Genomic DNA, 18,633 nt, shown 5'->3' with positions numbered 1-18,633 from the left:
CTTTAACTGCAACTTAAGGGCTACATAACTAATATATGCTAATTTAAATAAAACGTCTGATTAATTTAAAATTGAGGAATCTTTACTATAACTTTATTATCATTGATATTAAAATTCCTGACATAAAATAATGCCAGTGACCGGAGATGTTTAGTCTACAGCAGCAAGGAATTTAAACTAGCTAGCTAGTTTAGCATAATGCTATAAGCTTAACATAAAGTCAGTCAGTTAGCCTTTGAGACACTCTTACTAGCTATTGTGTTATTATTTTATTTGCAATTTACAATTTATCACAAATCTAACATTAGCAAGGCAACAAGACTGGAAATCACTCATGTCCATGTCAAAAGTCTTACTTTAACACTGCCACGTTACAAGAAAAAAGTTATTTTATGTTCAAAGTAATGAATAGGCCTCCACAGGACTCTCGGAAAAAGCAAGTGCATGTTTATTCATATAAAATAACACAGGGGCTTATTTTGTTCTGTCAAAATATTACATCAATATACCTCACAGCAGCTTCTTTTGATTTCCTCAGACCAGTAAAGTGATTTCAATGCTATTTAAAGATCAGCAACGTCGCTGTCATCCAAGGAAAGACCTAAAAATCGAAAATTGACGATATTTAGTGGTCGGGAGGGGAATTATAGTAGAGGGGTATCTTACCACGGTTTATACCACTATCTTATAATTATGTTGTAGTGTTCTCGGTGCTATTTCTCTCCAAACCTGGCAACAGAAATGTCCCCTTTTTTCCTAATCACCGGGTTTGCCCCCTCTGTGTAATTCCTGTGGACGGATCGTGATTTTTCCTGCGGGCTGTGAACGCAGCACACTTTCCCTGCGCTGACCTCTGACAGCCGCTCATGGATCCGCTCCCTCCCGTCACAAACACGGAAGCAGCATGGCGTCCAACAGCAGCGGCGGCGGCAGCTCCGACAGGCAGCGAATTGCACAGCAAAGACTGAGCAGAATTGCCGGACATCTACAGAGACCGGCGGACGATAACTCAGCCATCCTCGCCGCGGAGTGTAAAGCCCAGGGGAGCAAGTCAGGCGTCTCCGGCGGTGGGAAGACTGTGCCGAGGAGGAGGTACAAGGCTGTGATGGAGCGATGGACGAGGGTCCATCCTCTGTGGCTTTAGCTAGTTATTAAGTCAAACATCAGTGGGTTACCGGCTGAGAAGGAGCCAGTTGGGCGACATGCAATGACAGACTGGCTTTATTCTCTCCCCCAAACGTAAATAAGGTTGGCAGACGTAGCTGAAGTAGGTTTTAGTTAGCTTGCTAGCTAACGTTTGTTGGCGACAGACTAGCCAGTTATCTGCTACGGAGTGGGTGCGGTTGGCTTCAGGAGTTGGTGTGTGGTCGACTTTCTTAAAGTTAGTCAGCTGCAGCCAAAAATACATCGTCTCATTTGTCACGGGGCAATTTTTCAGTGTCAGTGAAAGTGTAAAAGCTTTACACAAGTGTTGACATGGTTGTTTTTTGTATGAATTTGTGCAGCTCCAGTTAATAAGTAAACTAACCGAAGTGGAGACTTTTACAACCCAGTTGGTCGTTATTGTAACACTGATTGTTATCTGTGGCTTTTGTATGTAATTCAACCTCTTTGTCATTCAGTAACTCTGCATGTTCTGTGTGATTTGTTTCGACTGGTGGCTGTACTAGTCAAACAGGCTAGACGTGCTAACAGGTTAGTTGGAATCACTGAGGTCTGGGGTTTTATAAGAAACATACTTTAGGAGAACTGACTGTTAGAGCAGTAGCGGCAGACAGAGAAACTTCTGTCTCCTCTGCTGATCTGATTGGTCAGGACGAGTGGTGGCCTGACTTTCAACCTATTGGCAGCTCGGTTCGTCTTGAGGAAGTGCCACCACGCTGTGCTGACATCTAGTGTCAGTGTGAGATAACAGCACCAACTCCCACAATCTCAACTCCAAAGTTTTGTTCATTTGGCCTTGTGAAGTGCATCACGTCCTGTCCTGGACAACATGACATGATGTGTGATAATGTGGCGAAAATATTATGTCTTGCAGTCTTGTCTGTAGCACCAAATCTTGCTTGATAGTGCAGAACTGTGGATGGGTAAACAGCAGGTCTGTCTATTACTTTCTGCAGAATTTAGTCTACTAACTCAATGAGGCTGCAGTGTGGAGTAAACACAGAGCAACAAACAGTGTTTCTGTAATGCTACAGGAACATTTTGACAATGTAGAGAATTTCAAGTATGTATTAGGTGTGAGACGAGCGGTTGGTGTCATCCTTTTGTTTCGTTGTGTGCATTGGGTACCTTCCAAAGACTTCCAGGACTTCCTTGGCACAGCTCTTGCCAAATTTTTCGAGGCATCTTTCTTGCGTGGCGAGTGAGATGCTTTCAAGCAAACATCCTGATTTGCATGTTGTGTGTTTGTCATCTCTCAGCCACTACTGAAGTGTTAAAGGGTTATATTTTCATGTTGATTTAAAGCAGCCTTCCAACCTAAAGTTCTGTGGTGTAGTACAACAAACCGACAATAAACTATTCCTGTGCCAATCATTTAGTGTTCAAACGATATTCTAAAGGTGCTAGTTTCTTTTTGAGGATGTGGTTTGAGGTGCTTTTGAAATTTGTTGCAACATACTAAGACCTGAGCTCATCTGACTTCTTAATCTGATTGACACAACTTGTGCCCTTTGTTTCTGTTCAAAGAAGCAGCATAATTGTATAAAAACATAGTCAATAAGTTGAAATGCATAGTGTCTCGAAATTGTAGCACATATATATATATATATCTCCAGAGGATGGCATATTAGTCGAGCAATTAAAGATCCTTCATGATTCAAGGAGATTTTATTTTTTTGAAGATTGTAATGTTCAGTTTGTTCACATTCCTTTCTTTAAACATCCAATTAAACCACATCAAGGCAATTCTATTTATGTGCCCCAAAGTGATAAGTCCCAGATTTTCCTCACTATCTGTAAAACATATGGCTTCCTCTATCCTTGGAACAGATTTCACTGAGGACAAAACTCTCCAAAAGAAAACCTTTAAAGAGGGGGAAAGAAAGGGGGAAAAACGTCAGGAAGAGCACCAGAAGATGGATCTCAATTCCAGGATGGACAGACAAGCAACAGATGTGTGGAGTCACAGGCAGGGAAGAGCTCAGCTTATCAAAAGAAGTTCATTAAGACCGACATTTTTGCCTTTAAACAGAAGCTTGCTAACGGCCTGGAGTTGTTTGTTGGTAACTTTAGCAGGAAGGTTGGTAATCTGCGTCCACGCTGACCTTGCCGAGCGCTTGCCCCGTTCATTCATACAGCTTTACTCGGTATGTTCAGCAGCTATTACAGCCTATCTGTGGCGGTGAGGCTTCATTAAAGTGACTCGGCGTGTCACTCTTATTTCTGCAGCCACTCGTAATTTATAGGAAACTCCATTTTGGCTGGTGTTAATCTTAATAATGGCTTTTACTTTACCGTGCTAGCATGCCAGCCCAAGTGACTCATGAGTTATAGTTGATCTCTGAGTGGTTGTATAGCTGCAAAGAGTGCAGCACACCAGTCTGCACAGGTACAGACAATAAAGCGTCATGTTTGCTTGCGAAGCTGATGATTATATTGAAATATCCCTTAACAGTGACAGAGCAGCAGAATTTGCATGACAAATTCCACATCTTCTAGCAAACACAACCATTTCTAGTATGTGTTGCCTTCTTCCCAGTGTGGTTCGTGTTTGTACATCAAACATCAGAATGTGTGGTTTGTGTTTGGGTGCCATTTGAGTGGTTGTCTAAATGAAGATTCTTTGTTCGGTGCAAACATTGGGACCTTATCATCAAACCTGAGCAGTGTTGAATGCCAGATAGCTACCATCAATGTAAAATAGTTGGACGTATTAAATGGAATTTGCTATCAGCTAACAGAGAGTTTCTGCTGCCTTCATCTGTTTATGAATGTGTGTTTTGAATATGTCACTTCTGCATTTTCATAAGAGATGTGCATTTGCAAGCCTGTGTGCGAAGCATTTTGTTGTGATAGACACCAAGGGAATATTGTAGGTGTGTCTGTCTGCAGCCTCTCATACTTTACATTTTTTACCTCTTAGAGACGCACAAAATAAACAGAGACTGTTAATGATTGACTAAAAAATATGAGAGTTTTGCTTTGACTGTTAGTGCTATCCTCAAAGTCTGGGTGTTCAAATATCAGCACAAAGTCTCAGATTATAAAGAGGGACCTTTCTTTCTTTTTTTTTTTTTTTTTTTTCATGTTGGGGAAATTGCCTATGCCAAGCCAGTATAAGCCCAAAGGAGCTGTGGTAGCAAATTAAGACCATACCAGGCCACCACACCCAGGAATAATCCTCACACGTGTCTTTGTAACTTCCTCTGGTGATGGTGGTTCAGATCATGTCTAAACAGATTAAGGCATATGACTTGCTATCCTAACCTGTGCCCGTATTTGTTTTTTTTCTTCCACAGGCAGGAGATCATGAAATGGAACGGCTGGGGATACAACGACTCAAAATTCTTCTTCAACAAGAATGGCCAAGCAGAATTTACTGGCAGAAGGTAAAGTGGAGTATCACACATCTATTGTTATATTCTTTTCTGCTGATGATTTAGAGAAAACAATTAGCGCTAGGGCTCATTCACTGCCTCTAATCTTGTTTTAGTCACTGTGCTAAGCTTCAGCATTCATTCTGTTTGTGTGCCTTGAGGCTGGAGTTATGCATTAATCTTTTTCGCAGCACCTACTTTGAACCCAGCTTTGGAAATCAGTCGCTGTCGCCTTCCTACGCTCACAACAATGTGGTGCTACTGCCACCTGGTGGTTGGCATTTAAACGCTTCATTGTCATCCGAGAAGGTCACTGGTTGTGATTTTCTGCTCTCCCAAACTCTGTTGCTCATTAACAGAAATGACTTTCCAGTTTGTTAAAAAAAGAAAAAAAAAATCATGTAATGTTGGTTAATATTTATGTGTCTCAGGAGAATTCTGGGTTTAATTCGCAGAATGTTGGAGATGTTAAAATATTTACTCTGAATAGCTGCAGGTGTCCAGAAATATAGCTGTCGTCCTCAATCTTACTGAATGTGGCTTCAGTTTAGAACAGAAAGAATAGCTCTTTTCACACCTCTGTCTGTGCCTCCCACAGTAAGAGCAGCGGTATATGTGGCTCTTGTTTTTGTAATCATCGGCTTTGGGAGAGACTGCCTTGCCTGTCAGACAGTCAAAACAGAGACCTGGCACAGCGTGCATGAGGGTGTATTTTGAGTAATGAGTTGAGCCGAGCAGGACGTCGCATAGCAAATTGTTTCCTCTCGCTCAAGCACTTGCCACGAACTGCTTTGTGCCCTCCTAACTGAAAAGTTACCTGTACAGCAACCAAGGCTAGACTGAGCGCTCGCTGTGACAGAAGGTTTTTCATTATAGAGTGTGTTTCATGGTGTCCTGGACAAAGCCACGCCACAGTCCCCTGATGGGCTGGCCCGGTCCGTGCCAGCAGCTCAATTATGCAAAAAAATGGTGAAAGCAATCGCACAGGCAGCACTGTCACTGCTGCTCTGCTTGTCTAATAACCTCATTGGACTCAAACCTCATACTCTGCTTTTCCAAATGAATTGGCCCAGTCGGGCATTTAGATGTTTCAGTTCCAGATTGCTGCTTCTAGTGCTGAAAATCACAAATACATGAGACTTTATTGACTCTTTTTTTATTTGTAATTCTCACGATCTGTCCTCTTTTACACGATCCAGGTATAGACTGAGTGGTTTGATCATCCCGGGTCTCAAAGACTGGTTCGAAGTCACGTTTGGCGCCAGTGTGCTGCATAAAACTCTCGCGCCTGTGAGTGCAATCCGTGTTTGTTTGTTGTGTCTTCAGTGAATGGGAATGTGCAGCACTTAGTCACTGCTACTGAAACCACAATGGTTTGTTTTGTTTCAGCCCATTCTGAATAGCAGCGCCGTGCAGCCTCCCACTCTAAATGAGGCCTTTGTAGAGGAACTGAAATCTACAGGTATTCCCTCCTCTCATGACGCAGAAGACCGGGTGTTTCGTGCTCACGGTAAGGCAAAGAATCACACATAAATTGGAATTGTGTAAATTGTAGCATGCGTAATTCTCTGTTTAATCTGGTGGAAATGCATTTATTTTGTGATTAATTCAAAGCTTTATACGCTCGTGTTGTCTCGTACTGTGTTTTCTTCCAGGCCACTGCCTACACGAGATCTTCGCTCTGAGAGAGGGGAAATTTGGTCGTATTCCAGATATGGTGGTATGGCCAAGTGAGTTCAGAAGCTGTGCTATTACTGTGATTTTTTTTTTTTTCCCCATTGGTCTGTTTGTCTCCTCCCACGTAGCATCACTGATCCCCCTACTGGCTTAGGTGATTTAAAGGGTTAATCTCTGCAGAGGCAGGGATATTAATATGTATGAGTGGAAGCTTAATAAGAAGCGTCAGGGGGAGGATGGTTGACACCCAATACTCCACAGTCTGGCCCTGCACAGTACACCCATGAATTATGATTCTGAGATTGGTTTTCTCTTGTTATGACTGGCACTATTTTATCATGCAAATGAGTTTTGACTGATGGTTGAAACTTGATTAGCAGCCTCCCAAATGGGCAGCAAATCACCCAAGCAACTGTTGGCGTCTTCTCATCCACGCTGGCACCAAATTTTAACTTTTCCAACCCTGCAAATGCCCCCTCATTCACTATGGATCCAATAGATATTTTGATCTGTAATTTGCATTCCTCTGTTGTCCCTCAAAGTCAAGCTGTGGATTTTAAGTGGATGTTTAGTTTGTCGAGCTATAATCCGCAGGCCAAAGCTGTGTGTTTAATTGGATGGCAAAATGCACCAGAATGTAAGCATTTCTCACTGCCTCTTAAAGCACTCGAGGCCAGTCATGCACATCCACGTAGGTGGGTATTGCCGCTCTTCCCACTCACTTACCACTACAGCGTGAATGGATGTGGGCTCCGTGATTGGTTGAAATACGTCTGTATTGATCCAGCACATCCCACCCAGGAGAGCGTTGCTTCATGCAGTCTGACTCCGCCTGAGGAAAGCCCCGGGCAAATCACAACCATCAGGCAAATCAAAAGATACCCTGCCTCTCTGCTGGTCCCCGTGCTCTAATGGCTGAGGCAATATAAATGTATACATTGTCAACTGTGTGCATGTAGTGCCATGTTCCATCTTTCATTTCCTTTGCAGTGTGTCTACTTTTGTTCTTGTAAGAATTCTTACGACAGCAGATGGTAAATGAAAACATTTCCTTTGTGATGGCCTCCAATTTTTTAAAATGATATTTGTCTTCGCAGACTGTCACAGTGATGTAGTGAAAATTGTGGAGCTGGCGTGCAAACACAACGTTTGTTTGATACCATATGGAGGTGAGTCATCAAATCAAATGCTTTAATCAGCTTTCATCCTATTTGCTTTCACGTACTTTTAATACATGGCATTAGATGTGTATTCACTTTGTGTGGATCAGTGAAACCTCATGATGTGGAAAGTACAGCGGGCACTTTGTGGGATTTTATGCCCTGCTGTGTGTATTTTGTACTGAAACATAAAAAAAGATACTACAGTACGCCCTCAGCTAAGCACATGATGTGGTTTCAGATCATATTTTTCCCTTTTCTCTGTCTCGACTAATGTCTCCTGTCGCTCACTACTATCAAATATATCATGACGCTAAAATGTCACAAATGAATCTTGTGTAGTGTCACAGCAGGTGGTGAATTGGTTTGTAAAAATCATAAAATCAATAAAATTCAGTCATTTATGCAATGAAATTTTGAAGCATCCAGTCATATCAGTAGAATATAATAAACTGCACCCTGTTGATGAGCTGCTTACATTATCCACACATTCATTTTAAACAATTGAAATTATTTCTTTGTGAAATAATAAAAAATATGATTCATGTCAGGCCTCATAATATATGTATATATACCTTAGTTTGATAAATATGGACATACTCATTTAACACAGGAAGCTAAACTAGTGAAATACACTAGTGTTTTATGATGCTTTGAAGAGGATTTTGAGTTCAATCACATCTTCTTTTGTTTTTATAAATTTGACAGTTTAGAATACTACATTTTACAGGCACATCTCAGTCACTACTCAGAAAGCATTAGCTCCTAAAAATTAAATTACTGTGATTGCAAATAGTGTTTATTCTGGAACCGAAATATGTTATAACATAAACACTGTCCAGTGTAGTTAGATGCTCGATTTGAAAGCTTCCCAGCCGTTTTCATGATATTTTAACTCATCAAAGCAAAGATGTATTAATGATGACTGCGTTCCACTTTAAAATGTTCTGCTTTTGTTCATGCTGGTTCACCGCTGTGGCTTTCTGGGACGCTTAAATGGAACTGAACCATTCTTATTTCCACCAGTGCTTACGCTCTTGTGAAAATGTCTGCTGTGAAAACGGGTCCTTTCTAACAGTGTGCTTCTCTTTCAGGAGGGACCAGTGTCTCCAGCGCCCTAGAGTGCCCCCCAGAGGAAGCTCGCTCCATCATCTCTCTGGATACCTCACAGATGGTACGTAAACACCTGTGTCTGTCTACGCATGTTAAAAGAGCTGATCTGCGCTAACGACCAGAATAACTGAAACCAAAGCAAATGCGTTCTGATACGCTTTAATAAATACTGTCATTATGAAGTCCTAAATGGCAGCTTTCTGAAACTGTACCTGAGAATACGTTGCATTCATTTTACATTAAGAGTGTTTCTAAATTTGTTTGTAAATGGGGATCGACACAGTGTGAAATACGGTCTTCAAATAATGAAATGCAGTGCTACACAAGCACCAGTGTCAAACGTGAGAGTGGAGCAAATTCAATACACTGACACTTAACCTCAAATGCAGCATAATGTCTCTCAAAGCTAGTAATTGCAGGGCTTCTGCATTGTTGTGCAAAAACATTTTCTGGTTTAACTGTTTATCTGGTCGTTGAGGTCAGAATAATAGCTTGAAGAGGGAGAGTCATGTCCTATCAGAATTCCTATTTAGAGACACCAGGCCATGAAGTAAGACGGTATTCACGTTTAATCAGATCAGACTTTTCTGTGTTTTTTTTTTTAAACCTGATATTTATTATTTAGCTTAGATTTATGCGAGTTGGAACTAAATCATTTCTGTGCAGCTTTCTGTGAATTTTTATATTCTAATGTTTCTTCTTTCTAAAAATGGAAAACTTTTCTTTTTATAGTCAAGTCACTTTTATGCAAATAACACATTTTTAACACCCACAGAGAATGACGCAAAGCGCTCTCCAATTTAGGCACATGAATTAATAGTGAAAGTATTAAAGGAGTCCACGATAAAATATGACTAGAAGCGGTGTCTTTCAGCGCTTTAAGCTGCTGTTGCCAATTTTAACTCCATGTTATTGCAATATGAGACCATAGTTTTTATATAGACCTCACTAGAAATGAATGAGTTTAATGCCAATGTGTTTTTTAATATATATTATTGTATGCTGCTTTGCCATTTTTGCAATGGTAATTTACTACATATTTAGAATATTGATAAAATGGATAAAATAATAAGTCAACCAACAGAAATGTATTATTATTATTTACATTTTTTAAAATTATTCATCCATTGTACAATCCAACTCTTAGTATTTGCTTCTGTTTTATATCAATATGAATGGAATACGTTTGGATTTTACACCAGACCTTTGATTAGACAAAAAAAAGAAGCTACTTGAAGACATCTTTCCCTTGTTTTCACATCAGTAATACAAATAAACTTGTTGAACTTGTTGTGGGAAGCGACCAAAATCCTGCACCAGCCATTCGTTTCAGCAGAATCTCACCTAAGCCACCATAAGCCCGATAATGTTTCATCGGATATAATATAAAATGGAGGAAATTGTCAGCAGTACAGTACAACCCTTTGATCTTGGCCCACATAGAAGTGATATACAAGCTGTCTGGATGCTGCGAGCCTACCAGTCATTGAGTTTGGTGCCATAGACATCAGCGACCAGTGTTGTGTGTCAGGGGTCAGAGGTCGGGTGACTCCAATGGAAGCACATGAAAGGAGCAGCGTGGTGGGGACATAAAGTTTACTACCTCTGCAGAATAATTGATGGCAGGTATGAGTTGACCTCCTGCAGGTAGGGGTAGCCCACGTGCCCAGTGGCCTAAATAAGAGGCATATATTTGGAATTTGATGTTAACCTCAAGGTAGCTGACTGCTGTCTCCGTCCCGTTGCCCCTGTGCGTATGTTTGTCCTCAGACATGCTGGTGAAAGGCTTACGGTGTTGAAAGCAAACTGTCAAGAGACTGTCTCCGTGGACTGCTGTTGAGTGCAGTGTTTATGTCGGAGATGTTTTAGGTCTGCATTAGAGATGTAGGCAGGTTTAGACTTCAGGTGACAGACGTGGTGATGTACAACGTTTTTATTAAGATCTTGTAACCGACATCAAAACAGCTGTTTTATTTAAATGAAACAAGCAGCATTATATTTTTCTCTATTGTATGACATCAAGAATTCATCCGAAATGTTTCTGACTTCCTCTGTCGTGCTGTTTGTTTGTCACAGAACCGCATTCTGTGGATTGACGAGAAAAATTTCACCGCCCATGTGGAAGCTGGCATCGTCGGTCAGGATCTGGAGAGAACGGTAAGTGCTGCTCATCTATCCGTGTTTATTCGCCAAAAGAGCTTCCATTAATGTAAAAACGTTGTGCCAGCACCCGAGCTGCGCCACCATTCGCGTGCAGGTTGTCCACGCTCAGTCACCTTGGTGCTCGGTAGATCTTACAGGGTTTACCAAGGAGTTTGAGACGGGAGCAGAGTGCTGAAGGGGAGAGATTAGAGAGTGAGACGGTGGTCATGAGCAGATGGCACCATCAAGCTAATTCAGAAAAATGGAGAAGGAGCGGGCGTTTGATGTAGAAGAATGCGTGAGCTGCATGTAAAGCAGACACCTCTGCATTTAGACTGGGCCGTTTTGATAGAGCAGATGGGTGTGCATTACAAACTGCCTTCCAGAGGAGTTCTGTGATAAAGCAAGGCCTGACTTTACCCTTGTGCTTCTGGGGGGCATTGTTGTTATACTTTAAGGTCTTTATTATTATTACTATTAAATGTTGGGCCTAAAGATGTAATCTTTCAGGGGTACGGCTGCCTTGAGGAGAATTTGTGGTTTCCTGATGACCTACACATTCTCCCCAAAGCTCTAGGGATGGTGCATCACTAATAACCCCAGAAGTACATTGTAACGTTGTTGTGCTCACATGGCAAATAAGATGGTCATTTACAGTACTTTGTGCATTGGGTGGGGCTGTACAAGCTGAATGCGCAGCTATCTTGCATCATAAAAAGTCTGAGGTTGAGCCTGTATAACACACAGATTTACATACATGTGTAAAAGTTTCTGTTTTACCATAAAGAGGCGTTAGCATGTTAACTCCACTCACGTTTACAGCCATCATTTTACACATGACATCAGTGCTGCAATCGGACTGAGATTTGGCACTGTCACATAATGCACTAATCTCTTTCCTTAGTCTTTTTGTACTTTTTTCACTTAGTTTATTTTCAGCCACAAAAGAAAAGATGCCATAAAACCTGAGTTTTTACATTCCCTTATAACTAGAGCAGTGAAATGCAGCAGCAGAGCTGCAATTATTTTTTCCCTTTGCTTGCTCATTCTTTTTGCTTGTTATTAAAACATTCTTGTGGGTTTACAACATCACTGTTTTTCAGACATTTCTGGCTCGCTTTTAAGTACAACAACAAACACATGCTTTCTTTCTTTTTTATCGCAGCTTAATGAGAGCGGCTACTGTACAGGGCATGAGCCTGACTCCATGGAGTTCAGCTCCCTGGGGGGCTGGGTAGCAACCAGAGCATCAGGCATGAAGAAGAACATCTATGGCAACATTGAGGACCTGGTGAGTCGCCTGCCCTCCCTTTTACCTTCCTGCTTGTGTTTGTTCCATCCGCAGGGTGAGTGCACAGGGATTAGAAAGGAAATTATTAGCAAAAGCTTTGTGGACTTTACTTTTCCCTCACCTCTAAAATGCAGCGATCACAGTGTCAGTTATGACATATGTGTGTGTCAAGCATGGCAATATCTAGATTATTTTATTTGTCAACATTTGTAAGTCTGTTAACTGCTGTGTGTTGTTTTGTTGTGTTTTGACTTAATAGGTTGTCCACATAAAGATGGTCACCCCACGAGGTGTGATTGAGAAGAGCTGTCAGGGACCACGCATGTCCACGGGGCCTGACGTTCACCACTTCATCATGGGCTCAGAAGGTTTGCTAACTTACTCATGCGATTTCAGTCCACCGGGGCATGTGGGTATATGTGCAGTTGTGTAAACGTGTGCGTTAATACGGGCTTGTGTGCATGTGTGTAAAATTCTGGTGATAAAACAGCAACATCAGGTCGGTTCTCATGCTGTGCGCCTCTTACACATTAACCAGCAGCGGTGGGAAAGTGATCTGGAGGGGTGTTAGTTAGGAACCAGCAAGTGTCCTCTGCACCCCATCTGCAGTGCCCTGTCCTTGTGAATGCCCACAGAGAATACTGCCATATGCCAGGTTCCCCCCTACATAATGAGGAGGTTCAGACACTCTTGGCATCGCTATGTTAAACAGCTGTGAATACAAACTTTATATTCACCCTACAAAGCTCAGCAATCTGCTCCCTGACTGGGCTGGGATTGCTGCAGAAGTCTCTATTTGTACTCATTAGAAGTGGTTTCATTTCTGGAACACGCCTTTAATTTGTATATTACTAATAATATATTTATATATTTGTATAAATACAAGCCTTGCAAAGTTGCCTTTTGACTATGCAAGCCAACAGTCACACCATATACTGTGTAAACTTGCTGCATTTGGGACATTTACCATTAAGTTATCAGCATTTATTTTTAGCCCGTATGAAGACAAAACGCTTTCTGGAGTCACATCAAGTTCATGTGTACACAGTGCATTCATCGTGTACTTCTCCTCTTGGTAAATTTATGGTCTTCTGTCTTCAGTTTCTAATCTGTCAAAGTGCACCTGATTAGTATGCATTGTGGTCTATAGCAATACAATATGGGGAGCCTTCACCACATTCACAACAATTGGGATAATTCAATTGTCTTGCATATTTGCTAATTATATTTCAGCCACCACTATACTGTGTATCCTTGGTGTGTACTTTATAGTGAGAGGGATAGGTTATGCAATTGGTCTTTTTAAAATCAAAGCAGATTTGACATAAATTCACACATTTAAAAGTATGTAAAATACCTCAAGCATTGTCCAAAATGTGTTAAACTTAAAGGAGAATGAACCTCAGAAATGTCAAAAAAGAAATAACAAGTTTGTTGCAGAGTAGATTATAAACATTTTATTTGTAAAATACATTTAATTACTGAAATTGAAAAATTGGCATCAGTCGGCTTGTAAATTCCTACAAAATTAATACAACCAGTACATTTTGCTTGCTTGCTTTATTTTTAAAAACGTGCTTGTATGATTCCTTATTGTTTTACCAGATCTGCTCTTTAGGTGAGAATATTGAAAATGCATTTAAAAATATGAGCAATTTTCACAGCACTAGAGAGAGAGTTCATTTGGATTTGCCTGATGTTGGAGTAAAACTGTGGATATCCAACATGCACCACATCTCTCCAAACTGAGCTTTGAGAGGGAGTCAGTTTATACGTTAAGACTGATAAGCTAAAGATGCGCTCGCCGCTGGGGTCGGTGCACGAAGCACAGATACGACGGGACCACACCTCTCTGAGAGAACATGTTCTTCAGGGAGGCCCAACACGAGCGCTAAGAGGTCACACAACCACACAGTCTCATTAAAATTATCTACCTCCTCACCCCGAGAACCCCACCCTGCGGTCTGACAGTAGGCCACAACAACAACAGCAAAGCGCCACACTAAAACCCTCAGCTATGTTCTGCATGCTAAGTGGAACGCATCCATTTTATTAGAAATTACTGTGAAACCTCAAGCTTCTCATTCTGTGCACAACATGGGGTCTGTCTATCTATCTGACCTTGAAGGAGCCTGAATGCAAAGCAGTTCTTCCCCCTCGCTACGACCAGTGTAAAGAATGATTGGAATGATCAATGATAATCCTCTCCTCTTCTAAAACCCCCTCAACCATGGAGAATTTAATATGAAGCCAATGATTGATTCTGTGGCGGCTTTACTGTGGTCAGTGTCTCCATACGGCTTTTTTTTTTTTCCTCCAGAAATGTGTGTTGCTAAAAGCAGAGAGGCGTTTCATCACGGATTCTCTGTATGCATGAACTTACAAAATCTGATTTGTTCATCACAGTAGAAATGGCTTAAGCTGCACTCCAGCTTGCATTGCATCTGTCCCGAGAGTGTTTTTCTGACGCTACCGCTCTTATTATCTCCCTTTAGTCCTCACTCGCTCACCCTCCTCTACTCCATAGCTCCTCCCTTCCTCTCTCTCCCTCTCTCTCCCTCTCTCTCTCCCATCTCAGTGGCTCCTCCTGCATCTGTCTGGAAGGAGGAGTCTTTCCTGGGAGAGGCCCAGCGGAGTCACATGTTTCCCACTGGGCCGCTAGGGAGCAGCATGTGGCATGTAGTGTCACATTAGAGGGCTCATTAACAACCATAACAGGCTGACAAAGCCTCCTAATGGACTATGTTCATGCATCTATACATCTATAAACGAACAAGGTCTATAATGATACATAACGTTCAGGCTGCTGGAAAGAAATCGGTTTGGTGCAGAGCGGTAGAATTCACACATTAGCTCTGTAACTAACAGCTATTTTCATCGTAGATTTTTTCTGATAAGAAGAAGAAAAACTGAAAAGTTCATTTCATTTCATGTAATGCAAGCCCTTTTGCACCTCTCATTTTGTCATAGATTTTTATTTTACAAAGCAGAAAATAGCAACTAATTTTCACATTTGAGAATCTACATTTCCCCTGATACAGCCCCTGTTACATATCCCAGGTTTTCTAATTTGTGGGTCAGTGATCACACGTGTATTCACCGTTGTTGCATTGAGCTTCTACCTTGGGACCTGAATTTATTTTTAGCATAGCCTTTGTAAAATATTTGTTTTTGATTGCTCAGATGAGGAAATATTTCTCTCTTCATTGTCTCGCTCAAATCGGCTGTGTTGCTCCCTTCTCTTTTCCTTCTGTTTAAAGAATACAGGGTCATACAGGGTGCTAAGTGACGTTTACAGTCCCTTCCCTGAAAGTGTTCATTTTGGTAAAAAAATATAAAAATGACATACAACTGGTGCCGCTATGGCTCACCTGGTTGAGCTGGCGTCCCATGTATAGGGGCTGCAGTCCCCAATGCAGCGGTCATGGGTTCGAATCCTGCTAATAACCCTTTGCTGCAGGTCCTTACCCCATTCTTCTCCCCCCACTTTCCTGTCTCTCCCTCTGTCCTATCTGATAAAGCCAAAAAATATCTTTTAAAAAAAACAACATACAAAATTCAAAGGGACCAGAGAGACTAAAATATTTGCACAGTTTCCATCAAGAGTAGTTCTTAAGGCTGTACGTTATATCTTGTTGGAGTGAATGCTTTGTTCACCTCGTGTGCACTAAAGCAAACAAAACACCCGTTTTTACAAAAGCACTGTTTATTGCAGGACTGTTGGATTTGCATCAGATATGAAAGGCGATTGTAATGTTTCTTGTCAGTCAGTGTAATTTCCGTTGACTTGTTTTGTGGTGAAAAGAGAGAAATCTTGTTCAGTAAGTTAAAGTCAATCTTGTGTCTTCTGAAAGAAAGTCAGAACAATATCTACATAATGTCGGAGTAAAACAAAGCGGGTGCTGGAAGATGATTGTCACGCATGCAGTCTCTCTGTTTTTTGTGATTTATTATAAAGTATAATCGGTATCAGAATCTGACGGGATGGCGAACAGCACTGCCGAGCAAGCTATAGATTACTGTGAACTTGTTTGATTGATAAGAAGTTTTTTTTTTGTTTTGTGGTTTTTGGGGTTTTTTGCAAGCATTTGGCATATTTGCTGTAGGAGGGAGAGCAGACATTCTGGTTTTCAAACAAGCAATGGGACTCCTTCAGCAGCAGCAGCAGCAGCTAATGACTGACAGTTTTCGGGGTCATAAGGTCAGCCAGAGGTTTCCTCGTACCTGTGTTTGTGTTGCTGCTCTTGGCCTCGGAGCCTTTGATAGAGCTCTGCTTTATTTCCTCTTGCTCTAAAGCTGATAAATCTTAGTTGTCCCCCAGTGTGTGGTAGAAAACCAGAACTACTAAGTGAAATGTGAGACAAAGGTCACCAAAGCGACCCCTGGGACGTGTACCAGAGCCTTGTAAAACGCTCTTAAGTTCCGCTGTAAGAGGGCTGGGTCATATAAATTGTGGGAACTGATATGCTTCTTTTTGTTCTGCTCAAAATCTCTCTCTGTGATTTTTCACAGGAACCCTGGGTGTGGTTACTGAGGTAACGATGAAGATTCGTCCAATGCCAGAGTATCAAAAATACGGCTCCGTGGTGTTCCCTAATTTTGAGCAGGGAGTCGCCTGCCTCCGAGAGGTTGCCAAACAGGTAACAAGCTAGTCTCTCTTTTAACATGTCCTGCTTTGTTGCTGCTTTTGTCTCAACATAAGCTTGAGTCCAGAAAGTTGTTTTTTCTTCTTTTTTTTTTTCATTGCATGTTTAAGGTTTTCCCAGACTTCAATAAACATCTTTTCAACTGAGCTGCTGAACATTAATCTATTTTGAGTGTTCAAATAGTTAGGCCCTTGGTAAGCTGTCCCACTAACCAAATACGACAAATTCTGAAGCAGAGTGAAAATCTGTGTTAAGAGCGCTAAGACACTGCAGAAGGTGTTAAGTTACAGCATCCTGAAACTAGAAAGGCATCTAATGTCTTCCAATCTGATTTTTGCCTGAAGTACTTTGTGCCCACTAATGTTTTATAGTTGATTATTTATCACCGACAAACCAAGCCTGCTTTTTTTTTCTGGGCCTACTGAGCACTTGAATCCTCTTGGTTGCAGTTTTTGTAGCACGTCCAACATCAGCCCTTATCAGAGCTCCTTAGTTCATTCTGGATTTAAATGTACACATTTTAATCTCACTTCTGGTTTTCCTGCTTTAATGTTACAACCAGAACACGACAAGCACATGAGGCCAGTGCAAACCTTCACTCTGCCATATTTGTCACATGCATTAAGTTAATGGAAGTGACTCGAAGTTCTATAAATTATATAATCGTGACGTCAAAGAAGAACCTAAAAGCTGTAAAGCCAAAGCTCCACCAGTTGCACTGAACATTTATGCTCATAGGTATAGGTTGACTTTGGTGTTATATTATTTGTAATTTTTATTTTGCTTCAGTAATTTGTCAGAATTCTGCCATTTTGTAAGAACTGTGACCCAGACAAACTAATACAGACCCGCTTGTTCCTTCTCAGAGATGTGCTCCAGCGTCTATACGGCTCATGGACAACGAGCAGTTTAGATTTGGTAAGTCTTATTTAACCCTTGTGGGGACTCTTCACTATAAAAGTTGGACTGTTTTTCACCTTGTTCTCTTTTTCAAATGCGTTTTTTCTGTTCGGGCCCCAATATAACTTTGCAACATTAGGCACACGACAGTCTTTTAACCAGCAGCAATCAGCTGAATTTCATTTCTCATACTTCATTTTTTGTCAATATTTTGGTTTGTTGTTTCGCTTAACAATAAATGGCAATAGTGTAGCTTGCAATCCTGTCACCCTCTACAGCACTGAATTGTTAAATAGATTATTATTTCTGCAGCAGCGTAGCTACACACACACACACACATGCACGCACACACAACCACAAAGATTTGAAGCAGGATGAAAAATAACCCTGGCCAAAATTAAGTAGTTGTTACATTGAAGTTTTATGATGTTGTTTCTTAAGGTCTAGTGGAATGCATCTGGCATTGCCAGAGATCTCTGTAAAGTTCCCCAGTCTCCGGGGATCTCATTATCTCCCCTATATTTCCACTTTTCACAGAGTAGGCACTTCTTAGCATTAAGTAGGGAAGATGAAGCGACCAGGTTTTTTACTAATAACTAAAACTCATGGCTCTATGATACCTTCTTGGGCTTGTTAGTGGCTTGTTCTTACTTTTAATCATGTTGGCTGTTGTTAAGTTGATGTATTCACAGGTTCCTTTCAGTTTGGGACTACAGGTACAATTTAGCACTGCCTGTCTTGACACATCAGATGAAAAATGGGAAGGTTGTAGTGAGGAGCGGCGTGTGTTGATATGTAAAAAAACCAACCAAACCGCAGAGGGGAGAGTTAAAAGTAAAATTACACTGAATGCAGGTGTAATTTTCTCTCTCTGGATTTTGAGTATTTAATTAACGAGTATGATGGCTGTGAGAGACCTTAAGACCTGCAATCAAATTTTGGAATGGAAACAATTAGGACACTAAGTGATGAAGAGACTTGAGCATGGGGGGAAATAAATGAACTGTTAAGTCTCGGCGACATCACCCATGACTTCCCCGCTGTGATTGATAACCATCCCATTGGCCCCAGCCCCTCATTTTCGCTTGTCCACAGGCGCTTTTGTGCGTCCGATCAGGAATAAATCAAAAAGTGTGGGTGAGGAAGACGGATATCACTGTGTC

General features: G+C 41.3%; 1 protein-coding gene across 1 annotated transcript in view; it reads left to right on the top strand.

Annotated features, from left to right (window-relative positions):
* The first annotated feature begins 903 nt into the window (after positions 1-903).
* The window catches only part of agps (alkylglycerone phosphate synthase), a 30,128-nt gene continuing 12,398 nt past the window's right edge, over positions 904-18,633 (top strand). The window contains exons 1-12 of the mRNA XM_008306201.1: positions 904-1,092; positions 4,464-4,553; positions 5,741-5,831; positions 5,931-6,051; positions 6,197-6,271; positions 7,316-7,387; positions 8,473-8,552; positions 10,568-10,648; positions 11,799-11,924; positions 12,184-12,292; positions 16,437-16,564; positions 17,437-17,488. Coding sequence (XP_008304423.1) covers positions 905-1,092; positions 4,464-4,553; positions 5,741-5,831; positions 5,931-6,051; positions 6,197-6,271; positions 7,316-7,387; positions 8,473-8,552; positions 10,568-10,648; positions 11,799-11,924; positions 12,184-12,292; positions 16,437-16,564; positions 17,437-17,488 — 1,213 coding nt within the window. The 5' untranslated portion in view covers position 904. The remainder of the gene's footprint in view (positions 1,093-4,463; positions 4,554-5,740; positions 5,832-5,930; positions 6,052-6,196; positions 6,272-7,315; positions 7,388-8,472; positions 8,553-10,567; positions 10,649-11,798; positions 11,925-12,183; positions 12,293-16,436; positions 16,565-17,436; positions 17,489-18,633) is intronic.

This window comes from Stegastes partitus, unplaced genomic scaffold (assembly GCF_000690725.1).
Source record: "Stegastes partitus isolate 25-593 unplaced genomic scaffold, Stegastes_partitus-1.0.2 Scaffold3629, whole genome shotgun sequence".
Taxonomy (NCBI): Eukaryota; Metazoa; Chordata; class Actinopteri; family Pomacentridae; genus Stegastes; species Stegastes partitus.
The sequence above is the reverse complement of the archived record's forward strand: the minus strand, read 5'-3'. Positions and strand labels throughout refer to the sequence as shown.